At 45.2% G+C, this 15,763-nt stretch overlaps 4 protein-coding genes across 6 annotated transcripts; 2 read left to right on the forward strand and 2 right to left on the reverse strand.

Moving 5' to 3' along the window:
* Positions 1–22: 22 nt before the first annotated feature.
* On the forward strand, positions 23–5,029 carry LOC135370497 (magnesium-dependent phosphatase 1-like). 3 transcript variants are annotated; one of them, XR_010415362.1, is made up of 7 exons: positions 24–174; positions 639–699; positions 1,679–1,789; positions 2,199–2,306; positions 2,535–2,620; positions 3,055–3,218; positions 4,532–5,029. XR_010415362.1 is itself a non-coding variant. In XM_064604261.1 (6 exons), exons 1-5 carry the CDS (start codon positions 144–146, stop codon positions 2,653–2,655), a joined length of 432 nt encoding a protein of 143 aa, XP_064460331.1. In that variant the 5' UTR covers positions 23–143; the 3' UTR covers positions 2,656–2,689; positions 3,055–3,145. The 3 variants fall into 3 exon arrangements, 2 of the variants coding, with proteins under 2 accessions (XP_064460331.1, XP_064460329.1); XM_064604261.1 differs by lacking the exon at positions 4,532–5,029 and having other exon boundaries at positions 23–174; positions 2,535–2,689; positions 3,055–3,145; XM_064604259.1 differs by lacking the exon at positions 4,532–5,029 and having other exon boundaries at positions 3,055–4,221.
* Positions 4,939–6,651, reverse strand: LOC135370496 (uncharacterized). Its single transcript, XM_064604258.1, has 2 exons — positions 6,589–6,651; positions 4,939–6,523 (listed from the first exon to the last, which is right to left on the reverse strand). The coding sequence occupies exon 2, from the start codon at positions 6,506–6,508 to the stop codon at positions 5,204–5,206; it is 1,305 nt and encodes a 434-aa protein (XP_064460328.1). The 5' UTR covers positions 6,509–6,523; positions 6,589–6,651; the 3' UTR covers positions 4,939–5,203.
* A 604-nt stretch (positions 6,652–7,255) lies between these two features.
* On the reverse strand, positions 7,256–9,196 carry LOC135370126 (uncharacterized). The gene has a single exon (XM_064603814.1). The coding sequence runs from the start codon at positions 9,031–9,033 to the stop codon at positions 7,336–7,338; it is 1,698 nt and encodes a 565-aa protein (XP_064459884.1). The 5' UTR covers positions 9,034–9,196; the 3' UTR covers positions 7,256–7,335.
* A 1,136-nt stretch (positions 9,197–10,332) lies between these two features.
* Positions 10,333–15,341, forward strand: LOC135370127 (carbonic anhydrase 1-like). Its single transcript, XM_064603815.1, has 7 exons — positions 10,333–10,394; positions 10,500–10,586; positions 12,817–12,978; positions 13,056–13,204; positions 13,377–13,466; positions 14,395–14,619; positions 15,079–15,341. Exons 1-7 carry the CDS (start codon positions 10,352–10,354, stop codon positions 15,307–15,309), a joined length of 987 nt encoding a protein of 328 aa, XP_064459885.1. The 5' UTR covers positions 10,333–10,351; the 3' UTR covers positions 15,310–15,341.
* The last annotated feature ends 422 nt before the right edge of the window (positions 15,342–15,763 follow it).

Here is a 15,763-nt window from a genome sequence, read left to right on the forward strand (position 1 = left end):
TATGCGCCGTGCTGCCTCCGCGTCGCTTCAATCGGCGTGCCGCCGCCGTCGCCGGTTCTGCCGCCGACTTTACGAGTCCATTTTTAAAGTTTTACTTCTCTGTTCCACTTTTAAAATTCGAGTTCTTCTTTCGTGGTTTCGCGATGCCGCCAAGGTTGATAGTGTTCGACCTAGGTAAGGTGACACAACAGACAGAGGAAGTGCAGGAAAATGTTCAGAATTCCGACTTTTCGGACCAGAAATCCCATTGACAGAATAGCGTAAATGCAGGCTAGCTGGTGGATAAATTCCATGATAGGCAAGCCTGAGCGATGGGCAAGACACGTAAACAAACACAAACACGAAGGCTCAAAACCAGCAAGACGTTTAATTGATAACAACGAACTTCATGAACATGTAGACTGTGCGAGGGAATTCAGAGAGAGGAATCCGGAATCCCATTCACGGAAATCTAGATGTCCGGGATGTCCAGATTATTTCCACAAGCCTTGTTGTCGCACATCCACTTAGTTGACCCATGGGGCCCATGGGAGTGTCTGTAGCATGCTGTCCCAGGGCTGGACCCCCCTCAGAAAAATCCTGAATTCGCGGGAGAATATACTTTTGCTGCATTTTAAATTTTTATTTTTTCTGTTTAGATTACACCCTGTGGCCCCTTCATGTGGATTGTTCTGTGACGCCACCTCTGAGGAAAGATAGGTATGAACAACCACCATACATATACCACGACCTGTGTTGGGCCCGCTTCCACTAACTTTCCCACCTGTCCGGATTTCACCCTGACTCTTTGGAAGTTCTAATTTATTTTATGTTTAGTGCGGGTATGTGCGATCGGACTGCAAATGTTCGGGAACAAGGCAAAAGTGATCGACATGAGAATTCCCCACAAACTTTAGAGAACTGGTAAAATCAGTATAGAAAACCCCGTGAAAACAATAGAAAGGTATCGAAAGTGGTCACTTGGACAGGGTTGAAAAGTGCTACGTCTTGAACCATCTGCTAAAGAAATGGACACATTTTGGTCATACTTTACGATTTTTAAACAAACATCACGGAGTCATTAACTAACAAAAAAAATAATAAAAGGGGCATGATATTTTAATAGTGTTCACAATAGGATGCACCGTGCATACCGGGGGAATTTCCCACTTGTACCCCAGAGGCAAAAAGTAGACGCCGGCCCTGCTCGGTGCCGTCCTCAGAAGCTTTCTCAGTGTTTTATGTGAGTGCAATGTTGAGAGCTGTAGCATATGTCCAAAACACTACCCAAGCTCACTCAGGAATCTCCTCAATGTGCAAGTGGGCGCTAGTCACCACCCTATCACCGCTCCACTGCCATTTTTTTAATATCTCTAGGCGTTTTTTTCGCGTTGGACCTTTTTCACAACAGCCTACGCGCATGTGCATGACCTTGAGGCGCCGGAGAGGGTTATCTATGTCTTCACTAGATGGCGCTTTGGTCCTTTGTGCTACCCACGTGGATTTGCTTTGACGCGCTCCGATTGTGGTTCACTGGAGAACTGCTAGGATCCGACGCGTACGTGAAAAAGGTCGATTGTTCCTCAAAATAGTTTTTGCTGTTAAAGAGTGCCGGCATGGTGCTGAGTACTTTAGTCTGGAACATTGTGATAAGATGTATACTACGTGTGCATTGATACACAAATCTCCCTCTTCCCAGCAAGGGCAGGATCGTAGACTTGCACGGCCAGAAGGTCCGAGTCTTTCCAGATGTGCCGGAAATACTGGAAAGACTGAAACGAGAACAGTATGCTCTTGGAGTTGCGTCACGGTGAGTTTCACTTTCATAGAGGCTAATCTCACTAATATTTTATGTAATGCGCTACGACCATTCATGAGGATGAAGAGGGGATTGATTGATTGAGCATTGAGCTTAGAGCATTATGAGTATTGCGATAGAGCATTATGAGCATTGATTGATTGAGCATTAGAGAGGATGAAGCTTGGGTTCACAGAAGAAACCATGTGTACCTGATCTTGAGCTATGCTCACCCCTTATTTGGGTGAGGAACCAATGAGGTCACTTCACGGACAATAGGGGCGAGAGGGAGACTGGGAAGCTGTGCAGGCAGCTGACCTACTTGCATATACCATATTTCATGCTGATCCTTGAAGCTTCACAAGGTTCGTCCGGATACACGTGTGTCCAAAGCTATTATTTTGCATTTCTTTTTCTTTAGTACAGATGACCCCGACACTGCAAGACAACTCTTAGGACTACTTGACTGGAATAAATACTTCTCCTACCAGGAAATCTATCCTGGCTGCAAAGTTGGGCACTTCAACAAGTATGCCAGTTTTAATGTTTCTTCCATTTTCTGAAACAACGAATACTCACGACGTAAAAATATTACTCAGATGTTTCAAGTGAACATCAGTACCAAAAGAGTAAGATGTTCGTAAGATATTCATATATGTGTTATTCAGATATATGGTTTTATTCTGAAATGCTATGGTACAATAACCATAGTCTGCATTCCAGAGCACCTGTTTTATTATCTGTCGTCGCACTATAGGTTCGCATCACGCTCAGGCATCCCGTACAAGGACATGCTTTTCTTCGACGATGAACACAGGAATATCAGAGATGTCTCTAAACTTGGTACGTCCCATAGCAGTACGTGCTCTGGCGGCTAGCTGTAGACCACAGATTGTAAAGTCGTGATGATCGGTATGATTTATTGTGACTGCGTATATACTGACACACACTTATATAAGATGTTTTTTTATTCGTTGCAGAATGTTTATAAAAAAAAACTAGCAGAGCAAAATACCTATATGCCATTTTAGCAGGTGGGATATATGGCCATGCAAACATCCTCAGTGGCACAGTCAGATCTCCAAGGTAGGGGGGCTCGATACGAAAACTCGCTCTCCTACAGGATGTTCGCCTAGCTGTATAACCCACCTGCCAAAACGGCAAGTATTTTGCTCTGTTAGTTCTTTTTTAAAATAAAAATCCTGTAACCCATTTTTAAAAAAATCACCCTGTATAGTGGCAGCATCTAGACATGTATTTCTCTCTGATTGTTGCAGGAGTCACGTGTGTGTACGTGAAAAATGGGATGACACACAAAGTGCTTGAAGAAGGCCTGAAAAAATTTGAAGAAAAATCTTGATGCAATGGGCAATAGATATGTTACATTCCAAGATTGTTTTATTACCTCTATTTACACTCAGAGGAGATACTATGTTTTGTGGTAAGTAATTGCTGCATGTTTGCTGTATAAATGCACATGAATGTGTGAGCTATATAGTTTCTCGTGAAATAACTGTAAAAAAAAAATCACTTGAATTGGATTCTGGAGTGGTACTGTCAGTGAATGGTGCAATTTTATTTCACATCAGTTTTTTTTTTTTTTTGTTCAGAAACTCACAAACTCAGAAAAACACAAACGAAGTATGTTACACAGCGATAACTTGTACTTGACTAGCTGGTAAGAATCAAAGCGACTATCCTTACGTTTGCTGGCCAAGAGCGAGGGAAGCTCCGCCTCCTCGATGCGAGCCAATAGGAGGACGTGAAGGACAGGCACTTCTCAAGCCTTTGCTCTTGCCTAAGAGATGGCGCAGCGTTACCGTTGTTTCGCGTGTCACAAGGCTTCTGCCATGGCGCACCAATCTAACCAACCACTTCGCCGTCCGTTAACAAGCAGCTGCCGCTGTTTTGCCTGCCGCAAGGCTTCGCCGTCCGTTTACCGGCGTACGCGCGACCCTGCGGTTAGATTGGTGCGCCATGGCAGAAGCCTTGCGTCTTGCGGTAGCTACACTCCTATCTAAGCCTCGTTCAGCCATTGGTTAGATTAGTGCGCCATGGCAGAAGCCTTGCGACACGCGAAACATCTGTAACGCTGCGCCATCTCTTGGGCGAGAACAGAGGCTTGGGAAGTGCCTGCCCTCTGCGTCCTCCTATTGGCTCGCATCGAGGAGGCGGAGCTTCCCTCGTTCTTATTCAGCAAACGCAAGGATAGTCAATAAGACTACATCCAAATAAAATGTGCACTGTTAAATGTGGTGTGGAAACATGGTGAGAAGTGGGTGTGAAGTCGGAGTCTTCATGCAACTACATTTTACGTGTAAAATTAAGTTCCTGGTAGCAGTTGCACTAAGATAGTGACAATGTTACAGTAAATTACACTCCGCTTGGGCTCCGTGGAGTTTCAAATGCCAATCTTTTACTAATAAAGTGGTGACAGTTTTCAACCATTTTACACTCATTCCAGCACCATTTCTCAGAACTCTCCTCAGTGGCCTCTGTCACATTCTCAGGTGTCAGGCTATGCTTTTACCTTGCTCCAACAGTAGATTGGATGGGTGGATTCGGTTTTGTTGAAGAATATAACGAAATGCACGTTAAGTCACGAGTGCTCCGAGAGGGGGGCAGGGGACCTCCAAGATCCCTCATTCTTTACTTGCATTTCATCATTATCATCACTCTGAACCTTACCCACCTGATCCTCTGCATATCAAGAGGTTTTGACAGTTGTCATCCTGCTTTGTACTCCCTTGGTAGCTCTTCGCCCTCCACTGGAAAAAAAAATCCTGGAAAGAGCCTTGCGTTAGCTGTTTCGATCTCATCATTATTCAATACGTAATCATGCTGGCGCATGCATATGGAGCTCAAATACGCAACACCAAATACAGAATCCACACGACAAGATATCATGTGTGAAACCTGCCACTGGAACAAATTCGTTGTGGCAGTCCACTGCAACAAGTCCGGATGTACTCCCACTTTTGATTCAACCACGATTGTTTGCAAGTTCAGGACAAGAAGTGCCCTGGAGATATTTGTGTTACTTTCGATATCTCTCGCTGGCCTGCAATTGTGTGTGAAGGAGCCTGTCAATAGGTCTTTTGCATTTCGAGATCCACTATCTCAAAGAAGAGATTAACACACACAAGAGGAATGATGCAGATGTCACAAGACCAACCTAAAAGATTCTTTACAGGAATCATTGTCATTATATAAAGATATGTCTGTACATAAAGCTTTGTTACCTGCAAGTCAGCAATGTGTCCAGTCTCACTTGTCCTTTAGTCAGTGTTCTTCAGCATACCAGTTTTCCAGATATACAAATTTCTTGCTGGTCACAGTTTTTGTTTGCATGTATTCTGCTATATTACATTACCTCTACTACACTTCTATTACACTCCTATATGATATTCATGGGGCACATATTGATTAACTACTGTCTACAGTCAATGTCAAACGTCTCAGCTTCTGCCCGACAACAGGGAAGCGTATACCTATGGTACGAAGAACTCTGTTTCCACAGGGAAGCCAGTACAATTTGCTATCCTTTAGTTGCCACCATTTCTCATCAAATTCCCTCACGTACTTCAGCGAGAGTCGTGTATTTAGAAGCAGATATTCTTTGAATCTGTAAAGCTCTCGAAGCATCCTGTCCTGGCTTTCTTGCGAAGCACAAAGCATGTTCACGGTCAGCAGGGTCTGGCCGTGCTCGGAGCGATCGGTGACGTTCACGACGGAGCACAGTCCTCGTACAATGTCCGCCATGTCACTTTTCGTGCTCGCTTCTAACGTCCGAAGCTGCGGAAGCCGCGGAACAATGCGGAGCAGGGCCACACCATTTGCCACATCATCTATCCTGATTGTCTCCAGGTTGCTCAGCACCAGCACGTGCAGAAGAGACGTTTCCGTGAGCAGGGTCCCCGAGATTGTGATGCGACGTAGCGTCTTCCTGCAGTCGTTAGCCAGCTTTAACATGTGGCATTCGTTAGGCTTTAAGCGAGGGACGTGAAACGCTTCGAGTAGCGGAGGCAAATTATGATCAGTTTCAAACCATCCTCCTCCGCAGTTACCAACGACAAACAACGTTTTTAGCTTCTTCATAGATGAAAGTGCATCCATCACTGACGGCGAATCTTCTAGGATAGTGTCAACCTTTAGGACCTCTAGGGCAGGACAATTCTTGGACACGGTTTTCAGTGCCGTCGTTGAAATGTGTTTCACAGCGAGAGATCTCAGCGAATGGAGTTTTCCAAAGTGGTGCCATGTTGCGTTCCAAGTTATAAGCACTGCGCTGAAGTTGAGACCTTCCAACTTGCAGCTGCAAGCACACAGTGCGGAGAGCACGTCGTCGTTGACGCGGATGCTGTCGTCGAGTGTCAGGGTTTTCAACGCGCAAATATTACTCAGGACGTCGACGTCTTTCACGAGCAAAGTTCCGCGGCCATGTAAAGTCATCTCTTCGATGCGTCGGCACTTCTTTATTATGACAGATATTCCAGGGTCTGCTAGTGCTGAAAGCGGAACACACAACTCTCTCAAATGCACGAATTGCTCGGAGAACCTTGCAATGAGGTTCCAATCAACTGAACCGAGATTGACATGCAGCTTCTCCAGCATAACAGCTTTTTCGAGCAGGTATTCCATTTTGGGTCCAGCACTCCAATCAATAACCACAGTCTTCCACAGTGAAGGATCTTGCGTAATTCGTTTCCACCTTGTGGAGACACATGCCATTTTTGTCAGGAGTTCCTGAGGAATATGTGAAAATATTTTCAAGATGACCTCATCTGGCAGACTTTCACAGTGCAGCATACCTGTGCCTTTGAACATCCTCTCCTGGTTCCACTGCTTCTTCCAGCACCGCGTTTCTTCCAGGGTTCTAGCCTTTCTTCCTTTTCTACCAACCAAAAATGGCCCTGAGCCACTAGGCTTCTTCTTCTTCTTCCACCCAAAATGGGTGGTGCATATAGCCCAGAGGCAATTGGCCACAGGGATGGATGAGGTTACCTAGAGGCTATATGAGGCTTAGAGGTTATGAGAAGGGCTGTGATGAAGAGATGAACGAAATGACGGAATAAGGAATTGAACGGGAAAAGCGATTATGGATCCAGCTGAAGGGCAGAATCTTTATCTTCCTCTGTCAGGTCATCATTATCTTTGTCGTAAGGTGCAGTGTGTAAGATATAATTTACAGTTAATCTATTTCAGTGAATTGCATTTCTATGTTTCCTTGTTTTTCATATGAGCTACCAATTTGCCAATTTCTGATGCTGGCCAATTGAACGAATGTGCCTGTATTCCAAATACTGACACCAGTGGCTCAATGAACTCAATGCAACAGGTTCTCAACTGCTGAATTCTCTGGGTATATTTAAACATTGGACAACGTCGTCACGGTTAAGGTCATGGGAAGGTATTTCGACCTTGCATGAAGCGATATTGTGGTTGCACGTGATTAGTGTGACCAAGATAAAGACAGTATTACTTACAGAAATATATATTTAATAACCTGTATAGCAGAGCAATATTGGTTTTCAATACACTTCTATATACCTAAAATATCACAAACACTTTTCAACACTGCTGTTACCAAAAAGTCGCTTTAATTCCTCCAGCGAAAACTCAACTCCCCTTAGATCTTCTTCCGAAAACTTTACGCTAGTCCGAGCCTGGTAGTCCTGAAGTAGTGTCACTATCGAATTCAAGGACTTCCACTCTGCAGTTGGCGGTCCGTTCACGAGAATGGTCTTCAGCTCCTCACTGAAATCGTTGAGCGAAATGAGCTGCGTGTTCAACTGAACAGTCTCCGACGCAGGGCACAACAGCACGGCCATGCTCAAGAGGGTACCGATACCCGGGTACATGCTCTTGTACGACGAAATTACTTTCGCCGCGAGGTTATTGAAATTGTTCTGCAGGTCTGCGGACAGGGAGTTTTGAACGGTCCTTTTGTACGATCCCCATTCCTGAAATATGTCCACGTTTTTCAGGCGCGATTCCCCGTACTTTTTCGAGAAGGATTTCATGGCGTCGTAGCCGAACCCTTCGAGGTCACACTTGTCAGTGGGCCACAGTTTGGGATCTAGCGCACTGAATTGCCGTATTATTCCGCTGGTCTTTCGTACGACGTCGTCTATAATGTCCGATACGAAGCCGCACACGCGTTGCATGGTGGACAGGAACAGATCCTGGTCGAGGTCACAGTTGATGACCACTCCTTTGTACTTCCCCACGTCCGACTGCAAGACGTTCAGGACGTCGTCCACCTTCGAACCCCCCGTCGAGGTGTAATGACGGATGGTGTCCGAGGTGCCTTCGAGCTCGTTTATGATTTGATAAATCGGCATGTTGTGCGACAGAATTTTCTCCGATAACCTGTGGAGGCAGTAGAAGAGCTCGATGTAAAAAGAGAGGTTTACAATAAACGACGTCGATTTCAAGGTTGCTAGTATCACTGAAATGACTTGCTGATCGTCTTCGACCAGCGAGTCGACTAGGATCCTGTCCAGCTTCGTCACTATCTCAAACCAGTGCTCGTGGATTGTCACGAGCGTCCTGTAGTTGAAGAATGCGTTTGACAGGGCATCGCATTTCTGTACAAACATCATATCACCCAAGTTGAGATCGTCTGCTAGGGCGAGGTTTTTCAGCATGTTGCACAAATTCACTATTATGGCAACTTGAGGGTCGTCTTGCATTGACCTCTGCAGATCACGGCCCAGTACGGACTCAAGTTTGTAAATGACACTGGCGAATGTAAGCACACCGTGTCCAGCCCTGTTCTGAACGATCGTGTTTATTTCGTCACTGTGAAAGCAATCTCTATCCACCGTTGCTGACACAAACTTCTCGTAAGGATTTGTGAGTCCCAGTTTCTCCAGCTTCGATGTGAGAGCCTCGAAGCACGGGCTTGGCATATCTTTCTTAAAGGAGAGGAGATATTTCACGATCAGCTGATTGTTTTTAACGTATGTGATGTAGACGGCGTCGTCGAAGGCTCCGCAACGGACGAATACGAGCCCGTACAGGCCCGTGGTGCAAAGATCTTGTTGAAGCTCTTTGTTGATGGACTTCTCCACAGCAGACGACACTTCGGAAACTATAACGCCGCAGTGTTCCCTGCAGAACTGGATAACGTCGTTGTTCTTGACGCATACAGCTACCAAATCATGAAGAAATTCGTGGGAAAGTCCGGATTTCAGAAGGCTGTACACTGCAGTGAATAGCACGTCTAGTTTTACCTTTTCTGATGTCTCCATTAGAGAAGAAAATAGTTCATTGGTTCAATTGGGTTCTATCATTTCAACCTGTACTTGCTACTAGCAGATTTAGAGGCGGCAGAACGTTCTTGCGGAAAATACCTAGCCCAACGCCAAACAGACAAATTCTTCGTCAGCTAGCTGCGCGCGCGTATCGCCAGTATCGCCGCCGTCGCTTCCCACCAGTCGGCGCGGCTGGCGCGGCACCAAGAACGAACGGGAGTTTCAGTTTGCCTTTCCCTTGTTTTCAGCTTTCAAGATTGATTGGCTGGTTGGTGGCATGTTATTTCCGAGCAATCTTCCCTATCGTTTCAGTGAGATCACTGAGTCTCGAGAAATTGTGTATGCGTTTAGACGTTGGGACGTCTTCGCAGTTTCATGACATGTAATTTTTTTTTTTTTTCTTTTTTGTTTCACATTTCTGGATTTGCAGATCCCTCTCGACTGACGGCTTCCCAAACCCGTGTGACCGTGTCTAATCACCTGTGCTTGTCCATGCATGGAATATATGAAATCTAACTTGACTGTCGTTACCTCTACGAGATGCATACAGGACGTGTTTTTTCCTTTTTTTTTCTTTTTTTTACGTGAAGATGTACCTAGATGCGGTTTTCTCAAGTGGTTTATGCGGCAAGGCTGACATCCTGTTGGAAAGAACATGCAACTACTGGACAACTAATTACCTAATTAACGTGTTAATTAGATTTTTTTCGTGGAAATGCGAGATAGAAATTGCGAAATTTTGTTGTGAAAATGAGCCGAAACTGAAACCACGCACTTTTCGAGCACAAAAAAAAAAAAAAAAGAGAGAGTGTGGGGGAAATTATCCGCGTCGGAGGGCCACGTCTTTTGTAGCAATCGAATTGAGCCTTATTGAAATAACCGCTGACTGTTGGCCAGATAGACCGCTTTCCGGCCCAGACGAGCCGAGGCGATGTGGTCTCTACGCTCGAGAAGTGCTGGATTCGCCTCGTTTGCATAACCAAATCTGGCGATTTACATCTCAAAGTTCCTCTCTCTCGTTCCAGAATTTTTAAGTAAGGGGGTGGATTCAAATAATGACTGCCTCCAATTCTGCTATCTCGCATTCTGGCGAAAACATCTTATTAAAAAGTTATATAGTGAATTTGCTCATTCCAACAGCAAAAATAGCGTCAGCGCCGCTCTTACAGCTTTTTTAAACTTGTAAATGATAAGAAAAAAGACACCCTGTATATTTCTCGTCTCAATCCCGTCATATCACGCTCCCGACAGTGTTGAGGAGGAAGAAGCCATGCACCTCGGAATATTACCAATATTACTAGCACTGCACACGGCAATGGCACAGCACGGAAGCATGACAGGACCTTCCGTCAAAATCGGTATTTATTCAAAACTTACCGCCGGCCGCATCCAAAAAATAACCACTACGTGTAATGCTTCGGCTTGCCACTGGTTCAAAAAATGCTAGTTATGTACTTTTGCAGACGTGAAAGAAGACTACTGCGAAGGCTATAAATGGATCCACAAGAAGCCTAGATGCCTGGAACGCGCAAATGAATCTTCATTATTAGGTATAGACCCGTCTTCTGAACCATAGTAGTCGTATTGGTGCAAGGTTAGGTATAAGTGCGCGGAGACTTCCGAGTCGAGCTAATAGACCAGTTCAGAAAATCCCAGTGCTCTTTGCGCAAGCATTGCATCTTGGGCACTTGCTGAGCTGAATAATCCTTCACATTTCGCTTTCGCTGACCTTGACACGTCGTGGACAATGGACCGGTAGGGGAGAAATCTGAACAGTTTGGAGGTAACCTCATCTTTCGTATTAGTAAATTCCCACAGTTCAAAGCGACGCAAAGCACTCTGGGATTTTCTGAACTCGTCTATTGAAGCTTGTTGCTGCGCGATTAATCTCCAATATTTCCTCGGACTTTCGTTTGTATTCGGCGTTTTTCGTTTAAAACCGAAGGATGAAAAAAATTACCGCGGCGTATGTTTCTCGACGCGGAATCCTAACCATTACGTCACCGCGCACCGAACAGAACGTCTTAGAGCCTGTAGTTTTCGGGAAATATTTTTTCCCCCAAGGGTACAAAAATCGGGGAAATCAACATGTGATCGAAATTCTGGCGGAAAAACTTCCAGCATGCGTAACTCGGGAAGAAATCGGGCTCTATTGCTGAAACGGCGATGTGATTGCGTTTGCTGCCAAACAAGCCAGTATGCATTCCTACGGACGTTTCAGTGTGGGCGATTTGCAGGGTAAAAATCGGGTTTCACCCTAAAGAGGTATAACCTTCAATTCGGGGTGCAAATTCGGGGAAGAAACGGGTTAAACACCAAAGCTTCACGCTCCAAAATGATTTGCAGATGCATCTTTTGTGCGAGCCGTGCGCAATCCCAAAGCACCAGGAAGTCGGGAACACTCGTCTTGAGGAAGAACGCGATAGGAAGACAGGTACGGAGGGCAGCGCTTCAACCGCGCAGCTGGAGCAGCGGCGCAAAGGTGTTTCTCGAAATTGAAAGCGGTTTCCAGCAAACGTTCTATGGGGTGTTTGAAAAATTTCATAGCCCCTTTAACTGCATAAATGATATGCTTTGGCCGCCTCTGCCGCGAAACACTTCGCGTGCCGCTGTGGGCAAGAGGAGAGGATGCTCACGTGACCATCCTGACGGAGCGTCACGGAAACGTCACGCATACACCTGATGTGTGATCCGCCTGCTTGCTACTCCCTGTGGGGACGTGTGCCACAAAGACGATCTCACGACAAAGAACACACAAATCTGGAAATGCGCCTATCCGCGCAAAATGGCTCTACAGGACAGCAATTTGGAGTCAAATGCTCCTGTGAGACGCGTTACGAACATTTGGAAGCCCAAGCTCGGCTATCTGCGCAGCTCCGCAGTTTCCCTCTTTCCCCTATTGCCGTGGAGCGACTTCAGGTGGAATCACCCCAATAGAATCTCTATGGGGCTCGTGCTATCCAGGTTACCTCTAAAACGGCTGCTCATACGTAATCGAACGAATATGAAGTCCTCCACAGGTAACCGCAGACCCAACAAAATCTACACACAGAAATAGTCGAAAAAAAAAAACAGTGAAAGTGCTGCTATAGCCCCGCCTGCTTGATTGTCGCATAAAAGCGCGCGCGGAGGGTGCGGCGGGAGGAGCAAGTGTTCCCGCCTCTTTTTTTTTTTTTTTTTTACCTTTCTTCCCCCTGGTTTGACTTTGATGCTGGAGGCGATCGTCCTATCAGAAAGAAAACAGAAAGGACCACAAAGGAAGCAAAACATAAATCAAGGCGGGGACACTTCCTTCTTTTGTCGCACATTTCGCGCGCGCATTTTTGCAACGCTACGACTTTCATACTAATTTTTTTTTCGACTATTTCTGTTGCTACACTGTACATAGTTTTCGTTGGCCCTGCGCTTATCCGTGGAAGACTTCATATTTCTGTAAAAAAAAAAAAAGAAAAGAGGTGAGGTTCGCGTGGCAATTTTCAAAGTTCGATTGAAATAAATATCCCTTAATTAAAAATTGTCCAAAGCCTTCCTAAATGGCGCTAAAATATTCCAGAAGGCAATTGCAGAAAGTCCCACAATCCCTTTATCACTTTAGGTGAAACACTCTGTATCCCATCTCCCATATGAAACCCATCTCCTCTGCGCAGAGACAAATTGTCATTAGCATATTTTGTAAGCATAACTACTGGGAGCGTAGCATATTTAGCACTTGATGTGGTAAGGATAATGCATAGAGTCAGACTTGCTCACGCTGCATGTGCTTCTTTTATATCTGCGCAGAGTCCACAGAATGGGCATACAAATACAGAAGGTGCGGTGATAGCATGCAGTCCCCAATCCACATTCACTTCATGTACAGCCGCTATCTGCCATTTGAACCAATGCAATTTGTGGGCTTTGAAGAGGCTACGACATTCATAATCGAAAATGGTGGTAATGCAGGTATATGCGTGTCGCCCCACCAAGCCCTTCTCTACCCTTTCGCCCCCTCCTCTACAACAGTCTTTCAATATTTACAGTATATATGACTGCAAAAGATGCTACAGTGTCTGTTTTCGGTGGACCTCTAAGTGTACGCTACAACATATCCAAAGCCGTTTTCCATCTTGGGTACCAGGACCAGCCTGGCTCTGAGCACAGGATTGACGACAATGAGTACGCTGCTGAGGTACTGTCTTCGCAAACTTCCATTTCAGTGTTCAATTCAACGGTGGCAGTTAAAGACACCAGCAGTGAGATTCAAATCCATACCCTCTGATTGCTGTGCTTGTCATTCTATGTTCAATTGCCTCATCCACTACACAACTTCTTCTTTGCTGTTCAATTTGTTTTTTGTACAGTTACAGATCCTCTTGTCATCCGTCAAACCAACGCCAACGGTATGCCTGGACAGCAGCGTGGGTGTTGTTATGATGTGTATCTTGTTCAAGGTGAGACTATGACCTCCTGCATCTATGGCTGGGAAGAGAAGCTTGTGTAAAGTGCAAATCCAGCGGTTGTCCTGTCAACTTCTTTCCCTTGCATTCGCATCCCCTTGCTGGTTCCACCTCTCTCGCTATTCTTTGTACTACATTGCATCTAGTATATCGTATAGGGTGGTGGTGATGGTGAAAGGACTCGTTGTCGGCCTCGCAGATATGTATATACAGGGTGGTCCACCAACCATGATAGAAATTCATAGTAAAAAACGTAGGCCCCGGAGAGACATGCGGTCAAGGGATTTTTTTTTTCTGCCAATAACTTTTGCCACATATTGCTAACATTTTTATTTCATTTCAATTGACGGAAAGTTAATTTCTTGAATTGAACTCCGAAATTTCCCAAGGCAACCTAACGGAAATGGGTTCCCCGTGGTCATTTTACTCGGTACAGCACATAATCCCACTCGTAATGCAATGGCAGTTGCCGAAATAAATTCGCCGAAAATCCGTGGAAATGAGCCCTTGGCTCCGCCTCTTTTTTTGACTGCTCGTAGTTTGAGCGCAAAGCTGCGAAGAAAGGAGGTTACATTGACACGCCACACGAGGGGGGGAAAGGGTTACAAGCCATCGGGTGAAGATAGCTGATTCCCGCACTCACCGAGTGTGTTTGTTCTGTGGGTAAAGCGCTTGTAACCAGAAGATGTGGGTTCGAGTCCTACAGCTGGCTAACGTTTTCAGTGATTTCCATCTTTCATTGGTAATATTGTTATTGGTACTCCATTATTGGTAATATTGTTTTGATTTCTGGTGGGCCATGTCTTCGGAGCATACAATACATGCAGTTACATTAACTTGTCTGTATTCGAGTGTTACATATTTGACCACATTATAGTTGCGGAATATCACATCAACATTTAAAAATCATCTTCCGGGACAGGAAAGTGAGAGAGACAACCCTCACTTGAAGCCTTTCATAGATGCTACAACTTTCATCCGAGACTTCAGAGGTGCAACGGTGGAGGCGACGTTCCCCATGCGCTACTTGATGCCGCGGTCTGCGAAGTATTACTACGTCTACCAGGGATCACTAACCTTCCCCCCGTGCACCAGCGGACTCCCAGTCATGGTCTTCACCTCCACTGTTCCAATCGGCAAGAGCCAGGTACGCAACGGTGCAAGCTATGATATCAGACCAATAGGAAAGACATACTCTTAATGCTGAAAGGATCGTTAGATTGCTAGATTAATTAAAAATCAATCAATTAAAATAAATTAAAATTAAAAACGCAACGCCCTGTGTGCATGCCTCTGCCTGATTCTAGAGAGCTGGCTGAAACCCAAACCTAGGGACGCGGAAGTTTTGCTTGTAGTTTCCAGTCACGAGATGTCATTATGAATGGTGCTTTTAATTAAATTACAATGTAATAAAAGAAATTAAAATAAAGACAAAACACAAAGGCCTGTGCGTACGCCCCCTGCCTGATTCCTGGTAACAAGTTATTTTACGTATTAAGGGGTCCTGTCCTGTCCCTTTGTCTTGTAAAATTACAAGTAGTATATACATATAAAAAAAACGACAGCTCTCTGTGTCTCACAATGCTGCCTCCACTCCACTTTCCAGCTCGACAAACTACGAAGCAACCTCTACATATCTCTGGGTTACTGCATCTACAAGATGGCTGGCCAGCTAAGGGAAACAGCTGCCCTATCTGGGAGGCCCATACTTCGTTCTTTCATGTTCATGGACAGTTCCGTCGTGAAAGTCCAGCACGGCCCTGTACAATTCGTTATCGTGTTCTTAGACGTTCTACTTTTAATATATCTGCGAACATCTTTCGATGTGATGATGTAAAAACTTTGCAAAGTACATGCATGTTGTAATGACATATATGCAGGAAAACTGCAGGTACAACAGGGGGCATCCCTCACCACAGAGGAAAGGGCAAGAGAAAACTGGGCGAGATAGAGGGACACGTGATACGCAGAGTACAAAATAGTTCAAAATAAACAGAACTTAATTGCAGAACACTATCAAGGGTAACCAAGCATTCAGAACATTGTTGCTGGCTCAGGATTTCCCTGAGCGGCATCTGCCAATTTTGTAGGTTTGTGAAGTGTTGCAGAAAAGACGTATACGGCTCCAGTTGTCAACAGTCTGGACAATGTCATGTCAGTTGTGCTTGCCCATAAGCACAGCTCAGTTTTTAAAGCGTACAAGTGAACCGGTAATTCGTGTAAAAATCTGCCTCTTACACCCTGCCTGAACCCCCTACGTGAAAGGAAGGGGCGTGGAACCGCCCCTCCAA

The sequence above is a fragment of the Ornithodoros turicata genome, chromosome 10, assembly GCF_037126465.1.
Source record: "Ornithodoros turicata isolate Travis chromosome 10, ASM3712646v1, whole genome shotgun sequence".
In the NCBI taxonomy this organism is placed as follows: domain Eukaryota; kingdom Metazoa; phylum Arthropoda; class Arachnida; order Ixodida; family Argasidae; genus Ornithodoros; species Ornithodoros turicata.